General features: G+C 42.1%; 1 protein-coding gene across 3 annotated transcripts in view; it reads left to right on the forward strand.

The window, feature by feature from the left end:
• CTTN (cortactin) overlaps positions 1-10,620 on the forward strand; it is a 35,906-nt gene extending 25,286 nt beyond the window's left edge. For all 3 annotated transcript variants that reach the window (XM_026651311.1, XM_026651312.1, XM_026651310.1), the window contains 5 exons: positions 1,518-1,666; positions 4,832-4,921; positions 6,988-7,177; positions 8,294-8,365; positions 8,899-10,620. In XM_026651311.1, the coding sequence (XP_026507096.1) occupies positions 1,518-1,666; positions 4,832-4,921; positions 6,988-7,177; positions 8,294-8,365; positions 8,899-9,035 (638 nt within the window). In that variant the 3' untranslated portion in view covers positions 9,036-10,620. The remainder of the gene's footprint in view (positions 1-1,517; positions 1,667-4,831; positions 4,922-6,987; positions 7,178-8,293; positions 8,366-8,898) is intronic.
• Positions 10,621-27,302: the final 16,682 nt, after the last annotated feature.

Genomic DNA, 27,302 nt, shown 5'->3' on the forward strand with positions numbered 1-27,302 from the left:
GGCAATGGCTGTTGAAAATAGCAATTCCAGTCCTAAAAACCACTGGGAAGCATTTCTTGCTCAATTTTATCCTACTTTTTCTACAGCAAGTTACAGTGGATCAGTATATTTGATTTGGGAGAAATGAAGTAACAGCTGCCCAAATTGAGCTTGAGCACTCCTGAATTTTGAGGGTGTTCAAATCTGGAAGGCAGGTGCTAGATTCCCTTTCTGAATATTAGCTAAATCTGGAAAGGAAAAGTCAATTTCTGCTTCCGTGGCTCAGAAGTGGAAATCCTCCTACGTGCCTGGTACTGTATCTAAAGCTGCCCAGGTCCAGTACAGCCTCCCCTCCCTTACTTTTCATTTTAAATTCTAGTGGGATCCATGTACCTCCCTTGCTAGGCTTCAGATAGAGAGGTGCACTGTCCATTTACTCCACCCAATTCTTTCTTTGGGGGCTGCAAGGTGAGGTCACACCAGTATCCCTAATCCGGTCTGGGGATGTCTTCTGAAGGGGATATCTGGGCCAAAGCCTTCTACTCCTTGGGCACGCTTGTTCCCCATTCACAGTGCCACCCCCTTCTAGCAGTGAGCTCTCCATTCACAGCAGGCTGCAGCATGAGGTCTCAGCTTCCTCACTCCCTCCCCCTCTTTCCTGTTGGTAGTGGCCAAGGGAATGCTGGGAAATGTAGTTCTTTCCCTGCTCCAGGGCTGGCTCTATAGGCAGGGAGCTAACCAAGGGACTACAGCTCCCAGGGCCCCCTGTTGGTTCTCAGCTCCCAGGCTGGATCCCTGCCAGCTGCCGCCCCTGCAAATGGGCTCCCCCAAGCACCTGCTTGCTTTGCTGGTGCCTAGAGCCGCCCCTGGCAGTGGGAGCAGGGGAGTGGATCAGGTGCCAGGGGAGGAAGCAGTGATCTGGAAAGGACTAAGGGCGAGTGAGAAAGCAGGCACCTGGAGGCAAGAAGGGGAGCGGGCTTGGCAATTTGGGAGAGCAGGAACCCACAATGGGATGGAGAGTAGGGGTGATGAGGAAAGCAGGAATTGGGTTAGTTGGCATGGAAGTGGGGACCCAGAGTCAGAGGAAATGGAGATGGGGAAGGAAAAATGGGGCCCTGGGAGAGGTGAACAGGGATCTGGAAGGGGTGAAATGGAGATGGGGAAAATGAGGACCTTACAGAGGTATGGTGGGGAGGGGGGGAATGATGACCTGGCAGGACACTGAGCCACTGCCAGGGTGGGGGAGAGAAGAATGGGATCCAATGGTATGAGGGAGTGAAACATGGGGGACACAGAGCCCCTGCCATGAGGTAAGGGTATGGGGACTTGCAGGGATTCCCATCAATAGAGGAGGATGGCACAAAGGGAGCTTGTGGGGGTGGGGAGCCCTCATGAAGTGTGTTTTTCCCCCCACTATGAAATCTGGCTGTAAACTGACTCCAGTGTGGCGCCTTGCAGAGATTCGGTGCAAGTAGAACACTTTTTTCTGTTTTTCATTTTGATCTTGATTTTTTTTTTAAATATTTATAATGTTACAGTGAATAATAAAACAAGCAACATCCGAGCTAACTTTGAAAACCTAGCCAAGGAAAAGGAACAGGAAGACAGAAGGAAAGCAGAAGCTGAGAGAGCACAAAGAATGGACCAGGAGAAACGAGAACAGGAGGAGGCGAGAAGGAAACTAGAAGTCAGTAAGATTCAGAGCCCTTCTGGGCAAACTCTGGTGGTTTCTGAATGTGCGGTAGGAGAGGAAAAGGGTATGTCCTCTAGAGAAAACACTTCTTTCTTTCTCTTGCTAGACTTGGACATTTAAGTATTCTGGTGCTAGCACTTCACGTGGGGGCCAGGGCCCCTTTCTACCAAACTGCACTTTCAGAGACACAGCTGGACTCCCACAAGAGCTATAAAAGTAACCTCTGAGTAGCTAATGGAATCCCAGAACTGGAAATGGAGAAAATGTTGCTTAACCTTGACCTGCTTCATAGAACACAGTGATGCTGGGAATGTGAATGGTTTTTAACTTTGAATAACGAAGTTCTACTGAGTAGTCATGACTCTCCCCTATTAATGGGACTGGATGATTTGAGTGTTAGCAGTAAGTGTTCTTTCACATCTAGGTCATTCGCTGAAATCCAGGCAAGGCTGGTAGTTGCAATTCCTGGGAAATGAGTTGGTGATCTCAGTCCTCTCTCTTAGAGGACAGGGCACCATGTTACCCAAATAACCATCCTTGTTAGCTTTTTCAACAGACACCAAGGATTGACTGGGTCTAGAGAATGAACTACCATCTCTTCTCTGTGGGGTATTGTAAGTTAGGCTGACGGAACCTGCACAGTTTCCCATGGACTGAGGTCATCTGCCTTCAAGTTGGTCAGTCCAGCACTGCATAGATTTAAAACATCTAAAATCGGTGTGTTACATTCTCTGTGTGGAAGAGAGATTTAAAATACCACAAAATAAATTCACTGATTGCTACATAACCCAAGCTGTGTCTAAGCAAAGAAACATACAACTAGTGTACATATAGTCAAATCAGTAATAGCAGATAGGCTTGTTAATTTACAATTGAACAACTGATTTTTGCAGTATAGGTTTTGTAGGGCATGAATGCGAATTCTCCCACTCCTGTGTCTCCCATCAGAGGGTGATGTCTCCTCCTAGACTGCTTCAGCTAATTACCTCACTGCTTTTGTTGGTCACATGCAATTTGTTTTGTTTTCCCTCTCATGCTCATTTTACTTCTAGTTAGGATGGTGTTCAGGGATGGTGTTCTTTAAATGCTCTGTTGAATCAGCCAATGTCTAACGATTGTTAGTCTCAAATGCTAGAAGTTGCTTTCTAATCCAAGCTTCATGTAGAGCAATTTATGGTGGCAGAAACCCAGCTCTGGGCTGCTTGGCAAGACCATATTTTAAGCATCTTAAATGTTATATGGAAAAGCAATTACACTGTTGGCATCTAAACTACAGTCTGAGAAGCATGTAGCCATTTTAAAGAACACATAACTCAGACTATACTTAAACATTTGAGGCTGCTAACTTAGGTTGAAAGTATCTAATGCTATCTTTAAACAGAGAATTTCACTTATTTTACACTTGTAGCAATTTAATGTAGTATAATAATGTAGCACTTTTCCAGTGCTTTTCATCCAAAGAACATAAAGCCTTTTTCAAAGGTGGATCAATATCAGTGTCTCCACTTCATTTTTAGAGGTAAGGAAACCGAGGCACTCAGTTTAAATAGCTTACCCAAAATCACAGTCAATGGGAGCTAGGACTGGGAATCTGTGAAACCTCTCTTTTGGGCTACACTGCAGGAAGTCTATCTAAATCTACAAAATATTACATATAAAATAATAATTACAGAACTTAAAGGTGAACGGTAAAGCAATTTTTTCTGCCATTATTTTGCTTCTTAGTAAAGCATAAAGAACATCTCTAACTTTTCTCAACTTTTTTTTTCTGCTTGTTCATCTATACATCATAAATTTCAGGTCTTGAATTCCCTATTGCTATAGAACTCCCTGAGAAAACTCTCCAAGATACGAAAACCTGAGCAATTGCAAAGAAAGAGGAGACTTGTTCACACTGGGGCAGATTTTCATAAGAGCACAGCACCAGTGTGTTGAGTTCTTCAAGCTGGGCCAGTGTTCAAGACTCTTGTCCTTGTATGTTGGTTACACTTCTTTAACTCAGCCACAAACAATGAGAAGCAAAGGTTTCTGTGTAAGCCTTTCAGCTGTGGGCTGGGATTTCTACAGAAACGTCTTAGAGGGAAGTCTGGGCTTGATATTCCTAATTTTTTCTAAAGAATTGAAAAACACAGTATCTCCCTGTCTTTACCCTTCCTTTTTTTTAATTATGAAAAATGCTCTGTTTTTATCATAGAGGGGCCGTAAAAAGAAAAGATATTGGCTGTGTCCCTGCAAAGAGCACGTACTTCTATTCTCAGAGTACTGCATGCTCCTGCAAATGTCTGTTACATTAGTGAGAAGAATTAAACACAAGGCAGACATGTTAATTTCTGTTGCTAAATGGCACAAGCAGTTACTCCTGAGTATTGCAGCTAAAGAGGCAAATACTAACTAGCTGGCAATGCCTAATTTTTATAACCTTTTAAAATCATGGTAATATTAATCTTCCTGTATTTTAATATCCTACCTCAATCCAAAATTAACCCAAAAGATTCATGCGTCCTTTTGGCTGAAACATTGCACCTGAATCAGGGGCAATCAGCATGCAGTGGACTGTGTGGAGCTCCAAATAGTTGCACACTGTGTAGCACCATGTGGAAACCTTGTGGAAGTTCAGGCCACAGCATTGTCGCGAATTTAATTCTGTCCTAGCTATTCAAAGCCTGTTGACTTGTCAGCTGGTTAACATGCCAGGAAAAGCTTAAACGTTTTTCTCATCAAAAATGACATGTCAGTTTTGTAACTAGAACATGTGGTATCAAGTTCCCTACACTTGAATTAAAATACAATTTGAAGCCCAGTTCATGGATTTAAAATACTGAATACAGATAATCTACAGATGCTATGCAAATATTCCAAAGAGCAGAATCAGGTGCTCGCTTTACATTCTACAAGTAACATACATAAATTACTCTCTCTTCTAATCCACCCTATTTATTCACACACCTTATGGCCAGTCTCAACAAAACACATAGATTTAATTATGCAATTAGTTAGATGCTGTGTTTTCAAGTAAAAAAACCATCCTTTGTCACCAGGCCTTCTAGAATTAGTTTAAGAGCACGCTGGTCATTGCACCCACACTGCTGCTTGTTTACTATCCAGGAGTCAAACACTGTTCAGTTATCCTGAATTTAATCACTTTTCTTTTTGATAAAGGAACAAGCTAAAGCCAAAAAACAAATTCCACCTCCATCTCCCACCCCACAGCCAGCTGATGAGAAGCTGCCCTCAAGCCCAGTTTATGAGGTTAGTTAAAATCACAATTAGTAGCTTGAATAGCTTTGTGACGTTGTGCAGTCTATATGGTTTTATAAAAACTTGATAATAAGTCAATATAATGTAACTGGGATAGTTTTATAAAAATCTGACAATAAGTGAATATAATGCAACTGGAATATGCTTCGTGCAAAAGGTCTCTTGTAAGGTATCATTACAAAGTGCATAATCTACTAAGTATGATCATCTGATTTGTATAAATGTACCACTCTTGTATCTAAAACTAGAAATATAAAATGTAACTCTGAGGGCCTATTGTAATTATGTAAAGTGTGGGCCATTAATGATGGTTTGGAATCTTAATGACTCCCATTGTCTGCAGATGGCTGTTTACCTGTGAGTCTCCCTGTATATGTGTGTGCTGGCAAGTGAGTAATGAAGTCTTGCAGTGACATGTGATCATGTCACCTGAACTGGAATCCATCTTTAACCTGGTGCTTTTCCAGTGAGGGGGGGGTGGAAACCCAGAGAGACAAAGGGTTCCCGCCTTATGCAAAAGATATATAGAGGGGTGGAAGAGAACAGAGAGGGAGAGGAGCCATCATGGAGAAGCCCCTAGCTAACACCTAAGCTGGAACAAGAGCTGTACCAGGGGAAAGAATTGTGCCCAGGCCTGGAAGGTGTCCAGTCTGAGAAAAACTTACTGAAGCATCTCTGAGGGTGAGATTATCTGTATTTAGTTTGATTAGGCATATATTTGCGCATTTTATTTTATTTTGCTTGAGACTTACTTTGTTCTGTCTGTTACTACTTTGAACCACTTAAATCCTACTGTCTGTATTTAATAAAATCACTTTTATTTAGTAATTTACTCAGAGTATGTATAAATACCTGGGGGAGCAAACAACTGTGCATATCTCTCTATCAGTGTTATAGAGGGCGAACAATTTATGAGTTTGCCCTGCATAAGCTTTATGCAGGGTAAAACGGATTTATCTGGGTTTAGACCCCATTGGGAGTTGGGCATCTGAGTGCTAAAGACAAGCACACTCCTGTGAGCTGTTTTTGGGTAAACTCGCAGCTTTGGGACAAGTAATTCAGACCCTGGGTCTGTGTTGAAGTGGACTGGAGTGTCTAATTCAGCAAGACAGGGTGCTGGAGTCCTGAGCTGGCAGGGAAAACAGAAGCAGGGGTAGTCTTGGCACATCGGGTGGCAGCTCCCAAGGGGGTTTCTGTGATCCAACCCGTCACAAGCTTGTCCTAAACACATTTCAGTAGTGAACAGGCTTTATATTTGTGGGTAATTTTTTGTGGCTTTGCTGTGAAGTAATGATGTCCAGTAAAGTGGTAAGCTGCCTTCTTCTTGTAGGAAGTTCTATTTAATGGGTCCTGGCGTTTGGGTTTTATAGCTAGATGTGTAAATATAAGGGGATATATAGGTAGCCTTGGATCAATAAGATTTTTCTCTCCTACTGAAATATTAATAAGGGGCTAATGTGGGAAATGGAGTTTATACAACAATTAATGTTAGAGTTCAGCCTTAAAGGGTGAAATTGAAATAAAGTGAGAGATGTTTATTCTTCCTAATATTAAAATTTGATTGTTTACGTTGTAAATAGGAAAAATATAAATGCAACAAGCAAAAATGTGTCTAATTGTGAGAAATAGACTTGTCTTGTATCATAAACCACCATTTATTAACAATATTACAATATTTACACAATGGACCTGTTGACATTACAGACGCATGTCTGTTTAGTTGTAATGCACTTGTAGTGGTATCTAGAGATTTTAAAGTTATCATGTCACTAGTTCCTGGAATCATAACAGTGATGGCAGACTAACTTGATATCTGTAGAATAGCTGTTCTGTTCCGTTGGATTCTAATCATACTTAGGGTGACCTCAAGACATTCCTTCACATGTACATATTGTTGTCTGATAATATTGAATATTGCCGTTTTCAAAGGAAATGTTCTCGCTAGTTTGAGTTCTAGTGCTGAATACAGTACCTAGGAACTTCTCTTCTGCACTATTGATGTCATGCTTGAGGGGCTGCTTATGTGACCCTGACAAGTTTCACTGTTGTTTTTCTAGGATGCAGCTTCATATGAGTCAGATGCAACCTACAAGAATTCCAATACAATATATTCAGCTGTACATGAGCCGGAATCCAGCTACAAAGCTGAAGAGTCAAACTACCAAGAAGCAATCAGTCAGCGGGAGCCAGAATATGACCCAGAGACAGTCTATGAAGTGGCAGGGGCAGGAGACCTCTATGAAGCAGGTAGAGTGCTCTTATTTCTGAGTTGGTACCTTCAAATGGTAGGTAGTGATTCAGTGAATAATTGTACTGATATGTCCCTGTCACAGGTTTGGGCAGCAACATATAATCTAAGTTGTTAACATTTTAATTTATAATTTAAATGTGCTGATATCAAATTAAAGGGGCAATATGGCAAAGCAGAACATTGACCTGCCTTTAGAATGACTGGGCCTTATTTCCAATGTTGAAAATAAATAAGATTCATGATTTAATGTTGAACTAACTATAATACAAACTAATGACTGCTTTTAGCTGAAGTTTAGAGAGAGCCATTCTCTTGCTTCTACTTATGTCATGTAACACAAATTGGCTTTGGGAAAAAAACACAAAGGTGAACTTCAAATAAAGGCTTATTTTAGCCAGTGCTGGCCAGCCATCTTGAAAATCCTACTAACAAATAATTTCCTTTAGAATTAAGCAACAGATGCAGCTTTTAACCTTTGCAGTTTGGGACATTCAGCCAAGAAAGCTAAATCTGCTGGTGGGGGAGTAGAGATTGGAAGGGTGTGTTCCTGTTTTTCATGTCACTTTTTTTTTTTTTTTTTTAGGCGTGCGTGTGTGTGTGTGTGTGTGTGTGTGTGTGGTACTTTTTTCATCTTGTAAAAGTATTTATTTGTTTTTCTCAAAATTTGTTCATAAACTAATTCAAAGCTGCCTATCTCTTCCGCGCCCTCACCCCCCACCCTGGCCATGCGAGAATGAAATTTCTCTTCAAAGTGTGTCCCTGGATCTATTCACATTTTATAGACCTTTTCCTGAACTATAAAGCAATGGGTCTTCATTTCTACCCTCTCATGCTCCTTTCTATAACAACCTCCCCATCCATCTCAATTTCTAATATGTTGTAAAAATATCAAAGAAACCAATCAAAACCTATGCCAATATTCCAAAATTGTGCCTCTTCTGGGTGCACACTGACACAGTTGGCTAGTTTGTTTCCTTACTTCAATCTGTGTCCAAATTACAATGGAGATGTGGAAGAAGGGTGCCAGATTACACTTTCATAAATGAGGGCTCTATCTATACATAGTGTGGTTTTAGTCCTCTAATGTATCTGTCTTTTCTAACACTCTTTAGAAGAAAATACTTATGATGAATATGAAAATGAACTTGGAATTACAGCCATTGCCCTTTACGATTACCAGGCTGGTAAGCGCAGGTCTTGTTCTCTTTAATTTTGTAACCTATGAATAACTTTCTGTCTAGTGTAATGTTAGCGTAATACATATCCTCCACCCAGAATACATCAAGCCCAGCTCTAGCAGTTAGAGATTAAGTGACCGCCAGGCCCGAAGAGTAACATGAATATTATGGTTATAGAAAGATTTCCTTGGTGTGATGGGTAGCAGTCACTATACAAGATTAACAGTATACCCAAAGTGTAATGGATAAGAATTGAATGTTCTCCTTTTAGGATGAAAGCTGCCACTATAAAGCAAGTAAGAGGGAGTCTGTTGCTCAGAGGAATCTTTTAATTATCACATTTTCTATCCTGTTTTAAACGTCCTTGGTTGGCACATTGGAGAGAGGAAGGTAGCTAACATTACTAAGGCTCCTCTGTGAATAACTCCCTTTTTAATCACTTAATGCTACTAAAAATACCATTACCAAGGAAAAAACTGACCACAGTAGAACTTCATGTGAGAGTACTAAACACATTGCCTCTTCCACTCTTTTCTCAGCGGGGGATGATGAGATTTCCTTCGATCCAGATGACATCATCACGAACATAGAAATGATTGATGACGGCTGGTGGAGGGGTGTGTGCAAAGGCAGATATGGGCTCTTCCCAGCCAATTATGTTGAGCTGAGGCAATAAAGAATATTGTCAACCAATTATGCCTTAATGCCATAGTCATTAAACCTGATTTAATACACTACAAATCATGATGCTTTTTTGAGGATGGAGGGGTATATACATATTGCTTTTATATTTAATACTTTGCTGATGCTTTTTAAAATGGTTATGCCACAGAATTCGCTAATATATTGTAACTCTTATGTTCCCCACCAAGGCCCCTGGTAATGGTTTTTATGCATTTTGAAATGTTTTTCCTTATTCTTTGCCAAATTAGTGATTGTCATTAAATGCCATTTCAAGGACTATTAGCTGCCTGTCATAAGAATGCATGTTTCACTCATACCTGTAAGTGAACAGAATTACCTAGTGATTAAGTCTAGTTAGTCTTCCACTAAATGTTGTCAGCTAAAGATCATGGCTATGTAGGTAATTTGCATTTCCACATAAGTAGGAGTACACCTGTATTTCCATATATAGTGTATGGATAAGGGAAGAGAAGGACTTGAGAGTTACAGTTAATGACAACTACCTAACTTTGAATATTGGCCAATGGTTAGATATGTATTGATACTATGAAGGAAACAGTCCAGTTATTCATTATTTCATTTTAAAGTGAGGTCTCTTGGCTCTTTTATGGACTTTCTGGTGCTACTGCTTTTGTCTTTTCCCCTATGGACATCTTAGCACTAGCTCTTGCTAATCGCTTCGTTCTCTCCCCCCCTCCCAGAAAACCCTTTTAAAGTTGCTACAGAAGTACTTGCAAAATTTCAGTGTTGACTCACCCAAGGACATGCATGGTCTTTTCAAGGAACCCCAAACTGGCATCCAAACCAGTACCCCACTACTTACGGTAATAGTCTCTCTGCCTTAAAGATTAAAAGGAAGTACAATGTTGCTATATGGCATTGTGTGTACAAATATATTTTTGTTCATACAATGAAACAGGCAGGCTTGCAGTTCAGTAAGACAGTTATAACCATATTTCAGTCAAGAAATGTTAATACAAATAGCATAAAACCATTCCAAATAGTCTCCACTTCTGATCCACACAAAGACAACTGTCCTCTTTATATGTTCAGCTGAAACTGCCAGTAACATTTCTCCTTAACAAAGGAGTTAGTCCTGTTTTTTGCCAAAATAGAAATTGAAGTTCTTATCACTTTTAAAAATTGGTTTACTTCACCACAAAAGTTAGTGTCCCTAGCAAAGATAGTAAGTTCCAGCTAATAATGCATATGTTAAATGTGTATACTGTCTGTATCCACCTTCTGATCAAAATGAGAATGGCAGGGTGGAACTGGCACATTTGGATCAATGGAGTACAGAAAATCTTTGTATAAAATGGCATAGTGTATCTAGGAAGAAGGTTATCATGTTGAAACCAAGTCTTGAATGGTTGGGATAATCTTTTAATGAATGTCATGTATGTCATATGACTATATATATTTTTTTCTCTCCCGTGGTTTCATTTCTTTGTCGTATTGCATTAATAAATTGGGTCGGGTTTTATACGCAGTTTATTTTATCCAATTTTGCATAGAACACCACATAGGAGATATGATTTTTTGTAAATTAAATATTCAAATAAACTTTTTGAACCATTTTCATGGGATACTTTTGTATTTTAAAGCTGATGTATCAAGAATGTTGAGGTTTCAGTTAAGAGATTCTCATTGTTCACTGATCTGGTCACCTTCACCATATCTGCTTCCAGGTCAATCCGATTCTTAACACCATGAATGAATACTTCCAGTGGACACTGCTATGTAGTGCCCAGTTATTGCAGTGATAGGTACCTTTCTTAATGAGTGTCCCAGCAGCGCTCTGCTGAATTTTCTGAACACTTCCCTAACACACAGATCCACTGGCTAGCTTCCTGTTCCTGCCCCCATGTGGAAACATTTAGATTTAAAAAAAAAGGGGGCGGGGGGGTTATGGGCCAGAGTTTCAAAAAGAGCATAGCTCTCATTTAGGCACCTCAGTGAAGTGAGCTGACTCCCCCTGCCCAAAACAAACACATGCAGGATGCCACAGCTCCCACAGAGAATGAGAAGTGCAACTGGAGCTACAGGATACTGAGGTCTTTGAAAATTTGACGCTTAGCTGTGTTTTTTTGGGGGAGAAAAAAGCTGTACATAACTGGCTCCTAAGAAAACCAGCTGCTGTGTGTGTCAAAAAACTTTATAGCCCTGCTATTTAAGGTCCTGAAGCATTAGCTTCTCCACTATTTTTTTGATACAAAGCTAAAGCAAGTTGCATATCTGTGTGGTAGAAACCACCTTGGAAGAAGCTGGATGGGAGTAGGTTGGAGCTGTCCAAGGAGACAGCCAGGCCTTCTGGCATCTGGGTGGAAATGGTAGGTGGCTTGGGATTTTGTGTCCAAAGAGGTAGCTGAGCCTTCTGGTACCGGGGAAGAAGATACATGTTCTCCATTTTTTTTCCCCTTCCCTCATGTGGACAGGGTCATAGGTGACACAAAATTCTGAGGGGCAACTTGAATTCCAAGTTCCCCACCTCACTAACCCTTCACTAGCTAGTAACTAGGTGCCCCACTGCTCTTCCCTTCACTCAGACCTGGATCACCTGAAAATGAGTAAGTATGCTAGGTGCATGTTATTGCAAAAATGATCATAACTGGAAAGAGATCCTTGTTAAGTGCTACTAGGGTTTGGCACTAACATCCCCTTGAGATGAATGAGGCCAGTACATACCTCAGAGCCTGTGACTCTCTGCAGATGCAGGAAAGTAACACTGCATTGCTTTACATTTAGTTCATACATTGAAGGGTTTTTCTGTAACTCAAAGAAAAATTAAGTTCCTAACCCTTTATCTTAAATTCTGTTGCACATTTAGGGGAAGGGGCAATGGGACTCTGCAGCTGGGAACTTGCCCAATATAGGGGCCTCTGCATATAGCAGATATCTTAATTTAAGCACTCTTGCTTTTAAAATAATTTGGACAGACACATAAGCAGCATTAAAGAATAAATATACATGACAATTACTTCAGACATTCAATAACAGCTGATTCATGGTTGGAAATCTAGGCTTGCAGTGTCAAGGGTTAATTTTTATACCAGTGAATAGAATGACTGGCCCTTTAAGGGGGTTAGAGCTGAGTTGCACCTGTGCCAGAGTAGCTTACCTCCACAGGTGGAGGAAATGAATTCACTGGGGGTGGAGGGAATGCAGTGGCTAAGAGCTGGCCTGCTTGGAAAAACAAGAGCAGTCTGTGGCTCTCAGAGAGCGAAGAATCAAACAGAGGGACTACAAGCAAAGAAGCCCTGTGAGTCAGCATTCTATAATGTGTAGAAGCATAGCTAGGAGTACAGGAAGAGGCCCTGGAAAGGCTACAGGGACAAAGCCCAGTTGTGTAGGGTTCACAAGGCTGGGAAGCCATAGAAGAGAATGGGTGTGGGTTGCCCTTATGGTGCCACCCTGTGAGGGGGTGCAGTGACTCCGAGTCATTAAGGAGAGGAATGAGCGGTTGGTTGTTGCTACCTTTCTACCAAGCAAGATGAGGCAATGACCCCTCCCAAGAAGGGGAGGATAAAGAGACTGAGCAGAGCCCAGGAGGGGCTAGAGCTGCACCCAGAGGCAGGGCAGAGGTAGAAAAGGAGACAAACCCTCAGAAAACATGGCTGTGTCCAGCTTAAGGCTGACAGAAGACTGGTATTGTGTTTGTTTGGACTTTAGTACTCTGGAAGGGTCTGAATTGGCTGGAGAGCTAAATTACCTCAGCAACTGAACTGTGCTGAAGGTGAGAGGCGATAAGAAACTGAGACAGCAGTTGGGCCTGGAGCCAGAGCAGGTAGGCTCCAGTTATGTATAGAACAGAAACAGTGTCTGCAGACTTTAGTCTGTGTTCGTTCTAAAAGCCCCTTCATGCATGATGGCAGTAATTGTGTGCTGCTGTGTGGGTAGGCACCCCTCCAGCAGAGGACTTTCATGCTAACTCAAGGGTCGGCAACCTTTCAGAAGTGGTGTGCCGAGTCTTCATTTATTCACTCTAATTTAAGGTTTTGCGTGCCAGTAATACATTTTAACGTTTTTAGAAGGTCTCTTTCTGTAAGTCTATAATATATAACCAAACTATTGTATGTAAAGTAAATAAGGTTTTTAAAATGTTTAAGAAGCTTCATTTAAAATTAAATTAAAATGCAGAGCCTCCTGGACTGGTGGCCAGGACCCAGGCAGTGTGAGTGCCACTGAAAATCAGCTCACGTGCCGCCTTCAGCATATGAGCCATAGGTTGCCTCCCCTGTGCTAACTGATTGATACTCTCAACAGTAGTAGAATTGATAAAGTAGGAAGTAACAATACATAAAGAAGAGAGCCAAATGTTTGGCTTATGCCCTCTAAGAAGTGACAAATTGTTAGTCAAAAGGGAGGTAAAGAAGGATCCATCTAGCAGGAAATTGGGGAGATTATGTTAAAGGGATGCTATTAATTTAAATCATGCCTCAGCTTGATTTTGGGTTTTTTTCAATCTGAATGTTAGACACCTAAGATCATTGTAACTGAAAAAATATTCTCTAAATTTTCATTGTTTTGTTTCATCATTTGACACCACTTTTGAGTGGTTAGTTTTAGGGCTTTCCCTGTGCAGTCAGTTTTCCCTTTTGTGTAAGTTTTTTGCAATCTACTCAGGAATTACTTTTTTAAAACTAAAAATATAAATTTCAAATTTAAAAATTGTCAGGGAGACTTGGGAACAGGCATAGCATCTAAAACTACCATACTTCTAACTTTGCAAGGAAACTTTGACTAGACTGCCATTTGGCTGGTATCCTCCGAGACTTCTAAAAAGGGTAGTAATTTGCATGAAGTAATTTTCCTCTTTAAATGGAAGTAGATAAGGGGCCAACTATGGAGGGAAAAGTCCTGAAGGCAAAGATTAAATTGTCCTCTGCAGAAACTTATATCTTATAGTTTTATATGTGATGTGTATATAACCTCAGTTTTAGGCATTTGACTGTAAAAATAAGTACTGCAATACTGCTATGTCTCCTGATCTAGAGAATGGAACTCACTCATGTAACTCCCTCTATAGTGGAACTGAGACGATACCTAATTTGTTAATTTAACAGCTTCCCACTGAGACTAATATCTTAGAATAGGCGACACTTTTCATACATAAATATGAGAATTTCCTACCGCAAATTCACAAGAAATCTGTGGTCTTGCTAACTAGCCCATATCTTAGGAAGATAAGAGGAGTCTTGGAAGAAGTCTAGATTTGTTATGCATATAATGCTGCAGCAAAGTTTTGCAGTACTATTTTTTTGAATGTGTGCTTTTTTCCATTAAATATTTATATTCTGGTAGCACCCACAGATGCTGTGTGCCCATGTTATTGCTGCCTTCAAGGTATTTTCAGGCCTTAGAATAGCAAGATAGTTGGTTCTTGTTCGTAAGTAGTACTTGCACTCATGAGCAATCTGCAACAATACTCTTGTAAGAACTATCCAAGTGTAACAGTTACCCTAGCAGGTAACTTACAGGAGCAGGAAACAGGACTATTGGGTTCTCACACTAGCTCTGTCATTGATTCACTGTATGCCTTTGGATAAGTCCTTTAATTCCTCTTTGCTCCCAATTACACACTCCGTAAAATGAATAGAATAATACTTAATTCATAGGCATACTATGAGGTTCAATTGATGTCTACCTCCAGTAGAAGGTGCTCTGGTAGCATTAAATATTTGTATGCAGTATCCAAACATTTGGTTATTAAATCTTTTAAATGTCAATATTTCTGTTTATTTGCAACATGATTAAATGTGTAATAAAAATGCTCCATAAAACATTTAGACTTTCCCCTTCCCTATGTCTGTAAAACACTTAGTAGCAATGATGAGAAGAACATAATCTGAAGGGCAGTTATGTGGGAGGTGGAGAAATAGTCAAAGAATGTGAAACATCCCTGATAAATGCACTTGCATTTGTACAGCAGGAGCTGTGATCATCTGTTGTGCTGTGTATTTTCTTTCCCAGTCCTTTCTGAATATGCTGAAGCAATGTGATTCTAACTTACTGGTGGGTGTCCCTGCATATTTCTATGAAATAGTTAACCCAGTGCAAAGAAGATTCCACGTTACATGTTCTCAGCTGGCAGAAATAGTTATTTTGTGTATGGTAGATCTGAAGAGCTTGTCATACCTTGTGCCTGAGGATTCTCTCCTCTTAACTGCAGGCAATCTTGATGCCTTCAGGGAGCCCTCTGACACTCTCATCCATCAGATAAAATGTCCTAAATCGGACTGAGTAGCCCTGTCCCTCCCTGCTAGTTTGATAGCAATTAAACTATCCAGATATTTCAGAGAGAGAGAGCTCTTGGCCAATGTGAAGACTCTAGCAAGGGTGTCTTTTTAATTTAAAAAGATACTGTAGGTAATCCTTTAATCATATATACATAGAGATTGATGAAGATGCAATCCACAATGCGTAGCTAGGAGGGTTAGTTAGTATATCAGAGTTGTTTTAAGAGTCTAGCAAATCTTTATGAATGTATTTATAGACTGCATTTTCTAAAACCTCTCCTTAAGCTGCTGCTTTATTTTTAGTTTGCCCAGATGGCAGGCTTAAGAGGATGGTGAAGGATGCTCTTGCATTCAATTTGTTTTATATAAAGCCTTGAAGCTGTGGGATATTGTTCTAGATTTTTATGTGCAATGGGTCTTTTCCTGCTGTTTTACATTGTGACCGGACTCCCCAAAGTGGGGATAAATCCAGCTACTCAGTTTCTGACTGTTAACTAGAAACAATGAGTGGAGGAAATTACAGTGTGTAGCATAGTGGCAGTTGCTCTGAATGCGAGGTTTTGCTTCAGCGGTGTGACCTGAATCATCCTTTTATGATATCGAGTAAAGGGCATAAAGGAAGTCTGCATATGGGTCTCAATAAAATCTCTCATTCTGTACAGTACCAGGACATACGGTGTCCATGGCCCATCGCTGACATTATCCAAAACTTGAAAGACTAGTAGCACTAGTCTCAAGATACTTTAGGTCTCCATCATGTCAAGTGGAGTTGCTTTTAGATACCAAAGTGAGAGGTGCCTCAGATTAAATAGTCATATTCGAAAAACACTTTTGCAAACACAGGATTTATGAGCAAGCCCACACATTTCAAGCCACAAATATAAAATCTCCTGGGAGACTTTAAACTATCAAAATAACAGCAAGAAGGTGGGAGTGTGGAAAACATCAAACAGTATGACTGGCAGCGAAACCATGAAACAAAGGGCTAAAGACAATGCTTTTTTCCTATAAAATGTACTAGGCATAATTGTAAACCTGAGCACAGCAACTGTCATTTACTGGATGATCTAGAGCATGCAGAGCAAAGGAGAGGGTCATTAACACATGACCAATGAGTCATTTCACAATGATAGAGAGCTCAGGGTACATTTCATTTCATCTAGTTAGCATTTACCCTTTTACTTAGAGATTGCAAATGTTAATGAGCAGCATGCAAGTTTCAGACAAAAGTATAAATAATTAGTGCATATTTTACTATACTCAATGTAAAGGATATTTGAAGGATTATTCTTATCCGCAGTCTTATGTTATACCGAGAAGAAAAGTTTATTAAATTGAGGGGAGGATTGTGTGTGTATACATGTGTATAAACATGCATTATTAATGGCACTGTTGGCCTCTCACATTATGTCCCATTGGGCAAAATGTTTGTAGGATGGTTTACAAACAGTCATAAAATTGCTTCTTGTCTTAGAGATTGAGGCAGTGATGGGCAAACATTTTGTTATTGCATAAGGAAGAAAACCCCAAAAATCAGTGTAAATTTGTAATGCAAAGGAAGGGAGTAGTATCCTGAAGTCTCCCAAATGCAGAATTCAAATTGGTTACAATGTGTTCTGTTGATAGGTGCCCATTTATCCCAATGTCAAGGGCCTTCTGAAGGAAAAGGGATGGCATTGACTTACGTTGTATTGAGAGCACCTCCAAAGAAAGAGTTGCAAACAAACAAACAATAGAGCTTTCAGCAATGGCAGATTTTAATGATTAACTTTTAAAGGTCAGCTGGAATCAGGCAAAATTCATGAACAGTTATTGTCACTTATACGTAAGCTTCCAGTATACGTAATGGTCTGCTAGTGTATCATCCATGGTAGGTTGGGATAATGAAAATAGGAGACTCAATGCCACAGTCAGAAGATACAGTGATCTCTCCTGTGCAAGCTAATTGTGTTTTCTCACAGACTATGTCTAAACCCTTCCCTTTAGGTGAGGCTTTAAACAAACCATAGAAATTTAGGGCTGGAAGGGACCTCAAGAAGTCATCAAGTCCAGCCCCTTGTGCTGAGGCAGGACCAAGTAAACCTAGACCTAGAGTACTAAACCTTGATTAGAATGCTCCCATTAGTATAAGTTCATAGTCCAGAAGTTTGAGCAGGAAAGAGGCAAAATGGAGATGTTTCCATGGCCTTTTATAGGTTCTGCCAAGTGAAGGGAAACCCATTGTTCTAGTTTGTGGAAAATTACAGGTAACAAGATGGTGTTTGGAGTCACATGGGCAAGTCACGTGTCCATGCATGCTTTGCTTAGTCATAGTAGAACCCATACTCTAGTTAGAATGTTCACATGAAAGTCCATCAGCTGTGGATGGTCATCTTCCATGGTGAGTTAAGTGTTCCTTGATGGGCCATTTAACTTGAATAGTTCCCTCTCAATTTGCTGGCTAAATACCTTGTTGGTGTTACCATAGGAGCAAACATTTGAAATACAGGTATAGAGTTAATATTCATAACTTCAGATACAAAAATGATACATACATTTAAATAGCATAATCATTTTCAGCAAATCGTAACTTTTCCATAGAAGTCTTACATCACACGCTTTGTACAAAATTGGTTGCAGGTATTTATATAACAGTGGTAGCAACAATGATCTACATGGTCATATTTTAATCAGATAACATCACACTAAAATGTAATTGATGCACTGTGTCAATAGAAGTAACACCATAATGTGGTAAAGGGGAGGTAAAGACAGAGAGTTGTCAGATGCAGGTAATAGGTCTTTCATCATGTACTAGTCTTTAAATAGTGGTTTCATGTGAGGGGAAGTGGAGAGGTTGTCTGTTTGGTGTCTCAAATGTCCATACTCTTCAAGTATGGTTTCAGATGGAGGTCCTGGGGATTGTGCATGTGTTCTGATGTATGAATTAAGACATTTTCCCCAAGAATTTGAATAGCTTTTTCCATACCACCCCCTGACTCAGACTATGCAATTCCTGCTCCGTTGTGGAATGGAAACACTATCTGAACACCACCACGCCCTCAGCTGGGAGGCTGCTGCAAGATAGACTTCCCTCAATCCTTCTGCTCTAATGCTTCTCAACCACTGTAGGACTGGGAATTCCCAAGCCCATATTTAGTTCAGTACTGTACCAATTTGTGCATGTGAGCAACTTCACGTAGCTATCTCGTCCCACCGGCATTAATGGGATTATTCACCCACATAAAATTATCCATGTGTAAGTGACTTAATTGCGTTACTCTTGTCCTATTCCATGGGTAATGGTTCTTTACCGCTGAACTCAGTGGCAGGTTCAAACAACACAACTCTTTAGGGCTCACTTAGGTTCAAAGTTCATTTATTTATTCAAAATGCAAAGTAACTTTCACTCTTTCCTCAGAACATCTACTGTATATTCTTAACAATGTACTCCTAGACTGACCTGACCTTCGTGGGTGCCAGAATGTGCAATGTGGGCCAAATTCAGAGCATGTGGCTCATGGTCATTAGTCTGAAAGCCATAATTACAGGAGACCGGGGGCAGCAATATGGCTGTTTCTTGCATGTTACCACTTATTTAATAAGCATACTTCTTAAATGGGTTGCAAGTATTTGGGATTAATTAAAAATTAAGCTATTTGGGGAATTAATGTTAAAGCCTGAAGCTGACAGAATGATATTGTCCTGCAAGAGTCTAGGATAATACTGTAGATCTGTAAAGAGAGTTATTAGCGTTCCCCAGGCTCAGCATAAATTAGTACATGAATAGTTTGTTAATGGAGTCGACATTGTAAATGGCTGCTTAGTACTAAGTGAGAATGGGGATACTGTGCTTATTACTGTGTGGGACTGTGCTGTCATCTGATTAGGTTCAAAGCTGCATTACACAAATCGGTGGCTAAATTCATTTAACTTATTCATGATGATTATGGTTGGAGTGGCAGTGACTATTATTGCTTGAAAAATAAATTCTATTACTTGGGCTGGGGGCTGCCCCGCAGGGCGCACGGAGCTGCCTGCAGGTGCCGCAGGGCAGCTGCCCCCCAGCGCCGCAGCTGGGGCTGGGCAAAGTGGCCCGAGCCACCCAGGGACTGCGGCAGGGCGGTCAGGAGCAGCAGCAGCAGCGGGGCCATAGTGGGGACTGGTGCCCGGGGCACTGCCGTGCGGGGCCCGGGGCTCTGGTCCCCCTGGGGCTGCCCTGCCCCAGCTCCTCAGCCCTCTGCCGGGGCAGTCTCCCGACTCTGTCCTCCCAGGTCCCAGGTGGTCCTGGAGGCAGGAGCCCTGGCTGGAGGGACCCTGAGCTGAGGCGTGGCCTGGGAGCCCCGTTGCTTACCCCGACCCTGCCAGCGCCGGACCGGCTGGAGGCGAGGGGGGAGCGGGCAGAGTCAGCACTGGTGCGGGAAGCCCAGGGCTGGGGCAGCATGGGCTGCGGGGGAGAGCCCAGCGCTGGGGCAGCATGGCGGTGCGGAGGGAGCCCAGGGCTGGGGTGGGGGACAGCCAAAAATGTTTTTGCATGGGGTGGCAAAAAAATCTAGAGTGAACTCCAGACTACCAGAAAAGAGGGAAGCAAAGAGTAGTGAAAGGCACCAGATATAAGGACAGACTCTTCCACCCTCTTCTCAGTAAATTTTAAAACCACCAACTCCCAACCCAAACAGGACACATGAGGATACAGGATGGGAAAAGAGGAAGAACAGCAAACCCAGATTGCTAGTGAGTCATTTCCTGTATCATGTATTTATCCCCTCTTATCTCCCATCCTGTGGAAAAAATTCCAGTCTACAGGCATATGTAACCAGGTGCTCATTCCCAAGAAGCAGCTTGGAAAACTTAACGAGTTAAGTTTCCCTCTGCCATCTATGTTCACCTGGAAAATTGAGATGAAACATAGCTCAGAAGGAAGCAATGTTACAAGCAGATTATGAGAATCTTGCACAGACAGAAAGCAGGCACTATTGCAGGGCGAGGGAGCATGCAGCATTATGAGAAGGGGACAAAAAAGTTGGAAGGAAAACTAGCACTGAAGAGGGGAGACAGACACTACCTGAGGACAAAGATATGCAAAGATTTTTATTGAGCTGCATAGGGTCTAGCATTCATTATTTGATGAGGGCAGTTGAAGTCCCAAGGTCCAGCAATTTCTTTTCTGGAGAGGAGGGAGAGATGCTATCTGAGCTTATCACAGCAGTTTCTGGGAAGCTGAATTCATGTAATATAGGCTGTCTTTCAAGGCGCTTGCTGGGCTAAACCAAAGGGTCCAACGTTCATGTGAGAGTCACAAACCAGGGAGCTGTGTTCACAGTTGCTGGGACATGACAGAAAGCAAATAAAAAGATCTAGCAGCAAGCATGCCCTGTTAAAGGTTAGCAGCAGCAGCTTCTGCTAACCAGAGCCATTTGCAGTAGAACCTCCCAGCAGGGATCAAGATGAAGGAGCCTAAAATCCTGCACAGAGGCTAGTAGTGCCTGTCGGCCAGCATGCATTCCCCTGGATCTCTATGTTGGGGAGGGAGACCCTTTCTTTGTTCAGCTTCTGCTAGGAAAAACCTGGGGATGGGGTGTGGAAAAAGAAAGGGGGAAAGAGAGCCCCAGCAAGGGTCTTTCTTATATTTAGCTGAGTGAAGAAGGATGAGGGAAGGAATGAGACAGCAGTAGAAACTGAAGGAGCAGCAAGAATAAGCGCAGAGTCAGGCTGCAGAATCTGAGGGATAGCTGGTGGTAGTGGTGGCAGCAGCGACATTGGTCCCAAAAACATCATTAACACCACCACCAGAGGCTCCTGGTTGACTGGAATCTATTTGGTGGGGCTGGAAGGGATAAAGGGCTTGAGAAGAAGAATCTTATGCCTCCAGAAGCAGGGAGGGAGGGATCCTGTACAACATGCATGCAGTCCTGTTAACGTTTCTCTCTGAAAATGTTCCTGCCACTGGGCCTGCACAATTGCTATAGGAAGCATCAAGATTCTTTACATACTGGGAATCTGTACTGTTTTCAGTTGGCATGCGTGTTCCCTCCGTGTGCTGGCCTGGTTCTGTGCAGATAGCCAACCCAGCAGGTCGTGATGGTATTACTCAGAAAGACCACAGTTTATTGCTCTCAAGACACAGTAATAATTTCTCAGATCAGTGTCTACAGGTACACTCACACGTGAATGCCTATTGGTAGGGACTCAGGTCAGTCAGTAGCAGGACTTTCTGCTGCCCCCTAGGCTAGACAAAGGTGGTCTTTTATACATTTATACAAACAAGTCGTGTATTACACTCCTGACGTTACCAACCCTACACCTTGTACCTACTGGTTCAAACAAAACATCCCCATTCGTTATCCTGTCGTTGTCTTACTCGAGGTTGATGTGTTCCTGTACCATCTCCCAGGAATGTGTTTACATGGATATTCAAAACCTAGTACTTAAGAGTACCTGTGTTTTAGCAATGCTAGCCATGCTTTTGCCAAGTTCATGTACCGGCCGGTGAACTTGTAAGCAGGCATTTGCTTTAGAGCAGAGACTGACTTCTGCTCATAGCATGGCTTTTGCTGACTTTGGTTCAGGCCTTGCTCCAGGCTCACTCTCTCTACTACATGTACAACCAATTTAGGGTTACCAGATAGTGCTTAGTTATGGCCTCTTCTGGCTGGGACATCCCTGTTCTTGTTCCTCCTCTTGAATTTCTCTCTCAATCCTGTCAGAGTTACTAAAAGGAGCTAGATTCAAAGAGCTGAACTCCTTGCTTTCAGATGAGGCAAAGAAAAAACTGAGGGATGCAGGTGGTGGAGTCTGTCCGTTTAGAGTCTGGTCTGGTGCCTGGCACAAGTTAAAGCAGCCTGAAGGCTGCTCTAATTTGTGCTGACTGCCAATGGCCACTAGGAGCTATTCTGCCAGCTGTGGATTGTCATTATACAGGGTGTTTGGTGTTCAAGCATAGAAAGAGAGAGAGACAAAAGAGTGCAAGATTCAAGCTTTATTCCTTCCTCCAGATACATTTTTTTCTCGCTCATCTAGCACTTCCTAAGTTCCTATCCATAATTGCACTATCGCACCCTCTATTGTTTGGTTTGCACACATCCGAGGGTATGTCTACACTGCAGTGTAAGCCCAGGGTTTTTAGAACTCACGTTAGCAGACCCTGGGTTTGTTAACCTAGGGCTTGAGCATCTACACTCATTTGTAACCCCAGGTTAGGAATTGTTTAACCCTGGGTCCCAATTTGGGTTCCAGCACCTACACTGCATTTTCGGATCTGAATCCAGTCCAGACTTTTTAGTGCCCTCCCAAAATGTGGCCGCTTTAGCTCTTCGTTCATGGTGCAGTGTCGACTGTAAAGAATTTCGGCGGCAACGCCTCTCAATGACGCTGCTTCGGCGGCATTTCGGCGGCGGCTTGTCCGGCTTCACGAATTTCGGTGGCGACCCCTCTTGACGTTGCCGCTTCACGGCGGCATTTCGGCGGCGGCTTGTCCAGCTTCATGAATTTCGGCGGCGACGCCTCTTGACGTTGCCGCTTCACGGCGGCATTTCGGCGGCTGCTTGTCTGGCGGCCACAGTCCTCAGCAGCTAATCGTCAGGCGCCCGCCACACGGAAAAGGTTGGGGTCCACTGATCTAGAAGTTTTGCTGCATGTATGCCACCATATATTGTCTGCTTTGGATATGTTCTTTGTCTTGCTCATGTATCTATTGTATGAATCATTTGTCACAGGTTTGGTGTTACTAGATTCATGAATTTAGTTATTTTAAGTGAAAGTAGTGGTTTCTGTGATGTTTGTTCTACCTGAAATTTCAGCTTGCATACTCTCCTTGGTATTCTGTTCGTAATTTGCATTGTCCCAGTGATATTATGATTGCGCCCTTGTATAACATTAATTTGGCTGTGCTTAGATCCAGTGTTACTTTCTCTTTTGCATGATGCTGAGGAAGTAGCTGTAACCTAGCTCATTTGCTGATGCCCACTGTCTGTTTGGCATTTGATTTTTGTTTGTGTGCTGCTGCTTTGTCCTTGAATCTTGAGTTAGTTTCAGCTTTATGAACCATTAATTTTTGGTGTTTTGCACTGCAGTAATGCCATGTGTGCAAAATTTCATATTCTGAGTCATTGCTTGCTTCCTCGATATGGTGCATTATTTTCTTTGTTTTTCTTGTCTGCAGGTGTAACCCTCACACCTTCTGGGTGTGGTGTTCTGTCCCATCTAGTGGTACTGAGACCACTTGCAGATATAAAATGAGTCTGCTCTACAGCCTTAGCTAAAAGCCAGCTAGCTTTTAGCTCATGTGGTAGAGGCTCATGCACTAAGCTCTGTCCCAGGTTCAATCTTGCCCGCCAACAACCGGGGTCTGTTGGCGTCACACAAGCATTTGGCATAGTGATTTCTCTTGCCACAATTATTGTATATGATCCCATATGCAGGGCATTTTCCATCACCACGTTTTTCTCCACAGATCTTCTTCTTCATTTGCTTTTGCACAAATTTTGGTGGTGGTTTTTCTTGTATTTTCATGCTTTCCCGATGCTACTTGGTGAATTACCTCTGCTGGCTCCCCAAATGCTAGGCATTGGGGTGGAAGCTTGTTCACTAACTATGCTTATGTTTATAGCTCTTGGGAGAGTTAGTGTAGGCTTTCTGAGCATTCTTATTCAAGATCTTACATCTTTTGCCTCTGTTACTAATCTATCACACTTAGTTTATCTTTTAAGATTTGATAATCACATTTCAGCCATTTTTGGCAGTTTGGCAATAAACTGACGTACTGTTTGTCCAGATTGTTTTATTACACTTGTTGAAAAAATACCTTTCATATATGACTTTTTTTGCGCATTGAAAATGCTTTTGTAGTTCTAAGATTTACAGGGGTATTTTCAGTCTATTGCTGACATCTAGACTCTGTTGTAGCATGTGGCACGGAGTGTGGGGCCATGCACCCCCCACTTCCTGTGATTCACCGTGACTCTCAGCCAAACATTAATTAGACAACAGGAACACAGTCCAAAACAGAGCTTGTAGGTACAGACAACAGGATCTCCTCAGTCAGGTCCATCTTGGGGGGCAGGGAGCTTGGACCCCGGCCCCGGGTTTCCTCCATTTCCCCAGCCAGCTTCAAACTGAAACCCCCTCCAGCAGTCTCCAGCCACACCCCCGGCTCCTCCTCCAGCCTTTGTCCAGTTTCCCGGGCAGAAGGGGTCACCTGGCCCCAGCCCCCTCCTGGGCTCAGGTTACGGGCTCAGGTTACATGCTCAGGTATCATCCCTCAAGTGAAGTCACACCCTGATATCCCATCACCAATGCAGACAGTACCAGTAAAACTCCCCTGCAACATCCCCAGGTCAATCCTCCCCACTCCCTACTCCATCACAGCATGTTGCAGGCTTTGCTCAATATACCTAATAGTGGGCTGCTCTTGTAAAACCGAGGGACCCCAGTTGTCGGTGGGCAGGATTAAACCCGGGACCTCTGGAGCTTAGGGCATGAGCCTCTACTGTATGAGCTAAAAGCCATATGCTTCTTAGCTAAGGCTGTAAAGCAGACTCATTAATCTCTCTCTCTAAGTGTCTCAGTGCTACTAGATGGGACAGAACACCACACCCCGAAGATGCATGGGTTATACTCTTATTTTGTTTTACTTTTTATTCAGCCCCATTGCAAATTTTGTTACTTTCCCATTGTAATCTAAAGAGTGTCCAATTGCTAAACACATCCCCTTTCTTATCCGTCTCCTAGGAGACAGGAATCTGTTTGTGATGTTCCCCTCTGGTGTTATGTGGACTTGTGATCTGCTAGGCCACTCCAATCCTTGACTCTGGGAGCCAGCCTTACCCAGCTCTGCTGTGAGAACTTCTCACTCCTGGGCTCTTCACGCACAGCCTCTGGCATGTCAGCTGCTCCCAGCTACTTGCAAGCGAATGACACTAGCCAATATCTCCGGTTCCAGAAACAACCCTAGGAACCTCCGTCTTGCAGTGTCCAGTTATGCCCAATGGATGCTGAAAGCTTATATAAATTTGTTAAATTGACAAAAGAAATTTATATGTACCAGGCTTGTTATCCCAAGGGGAGCCTCTGCCACACTGCAAACCAAACACACTGCTTCAGGTAGAATAAACAAACAGATTTATTAACTATAAAGATAGATTTTCAGTGATTCTAAGTCAAAGCATAACAAGTCAGATTTGGTCAAATGAAATAAAAGCAAAACTCATTCTAAGCTGATCTTAACACTTTCAATGTCCTTACAAACTTAGATGTTTCTCACCACAGGCTAGCTCTTCAGTCAGGCTCTCCCCTTTGATCAGTGGTTCAGTTACTTGGTGGTGGTGGTGTCTGTAGATGGAAGAGCGAGAGCATGGCAAAATGTCTCTCCCTTTGAGCATGTCCTTTCTTTCCTCCTGGCTTTGCCACTCTCCCCCTTCAGAGTCAGGTGAGCATTACCTCATTGCAATCCCAAACTGCCCAAAGGAAGGGGGTGACTCCCTCAAGGGTCTAACAGATTATTTTGTTGCTGTTTAAGCCAGTGTCAGTTGTTCCTGTGACGCTGGGCTGGGTTTGTCCCATCCATGCCCTAATGAGGTGTGAACTGCCTCTCTGTTCTTGGAGAGTTTTTGCATGGGCTTGCTTTAAGCCGTGAGGATACGTTTTCAGTCTCATAACTGTATACATGAAATTATTATCTATAACCTTAGTGTAAGGTGCCACAAGTACTCCTTGTTGTTTTTGCTGATACAGACCAACATGGCTACCACGCTGATTACGGTAACAATTACTATAACATCACTATAACAACCATGCTCAGTGCATCATGAGCCTTCCGAAGACACCCAACATGACAAACTTTGCACTGGATACCACACAATCGGTTTATAAAGCTCTTAAACCAAACTTCGCACCCTTTGATAAGCTGTACGTTATTCCCTGATAACCAGAAACTTCTACACTTAAACTCTGTACTGTTCACTTTTTTAAACATCCTAATAAAATTTTTAAACCTAGGGTGTCCAATGGGTATGTAGTTGGCTAGCCTGTCTCCTCACTCTCACTGCTGTGACTCAGCGCTAACATGGGTGTATCTACCCAAGCTGGAAATTAGACCTGCACCTCCAGGGTCAGCATACCCAAAGGTCATCTACATACTATAATTATATTGTAATACCCCCTATTGGGGAACTACTTATAACAGAGGGATGCTCCAGCCCTTTCCCCCTGTGCTAGCAGCTGGGAGAGAGCTGGCATAGGAGCTGCTGTGGAAGTTCTGTGCCACTCAGGGAATCTTTCTGTGCCCAGATGGCTGGTGTTAGGGCTGAGTTCTGCCAGCAAGCCATTGTAGGATAGCCAACATCCTAGAGGAACAAAGCTAGAAGTCTTTAGATGGCAGAACAATTCCTACTTTGTCTGTTTTGAATATGTTTTATTGGCTTAAGCACTCTAATTTTCCCCTTTCAGGATCAGACCTCTGAGAACTAGCAGTGTTATTTTTATTGACTGTGCTCTTGGCCAATAGTTTTGGACCCTTCTAAGATCACTTTGTTCTACAGTGATCTATAGCATTTTTTATATACAAAGTATTTTATTTACAGTGCTAAAATTTCAAGTGCTATCATCTTGTTACAACCTTCAATTCAATAGAAACTAAAGGGTTCTAAAGACTGATGACTAGAGTGCTTTATTTAATAGGCTAATGGCAAACTCTTAAAAGGCTTTTAAAATGCTTAAGAGCTTACTTGACAAGATAGCACTTATTATACATGTCATCCTAAAGACTTCTTCCCTGGATATGTGCTACTTTTTTCTATTGCAATTCAGGGTGCCATGCAGACCAGAGAGAAGCCATGTCATGTAAAAATTGTTTTTGGTGAGTCTAGCAACATGATACAGGAAAACTTGTTTTCTGGGATCTTGGGCAGTAGTACTTGCCAACATAGTAAAACAAAACAAAACAGGAACATGACAGTACTAATAGTTTAGAAATAATAACTTACTAATATGAAAACTCAAAGACAAGCACATGGTACAGTATGTTTGGAGAGTGATACAGATCAATA

This window comes from Terrapene carolina, unplaced genomic scaffold, assembly GCF_002925995.2.
Source record: "Terrapene carolina triunguis isolate 2854851 unplaced genomic scaffold, T_m_triunguis-2.0 Scaffold96, whole genome shotgun sequence".
Classification (NCBI taxonomy): domain Eukaryota; kingdom Metazoa; phylum Chordata; order Testudines; family Emydidae; genus Terrapene; species Terrapene triunguis.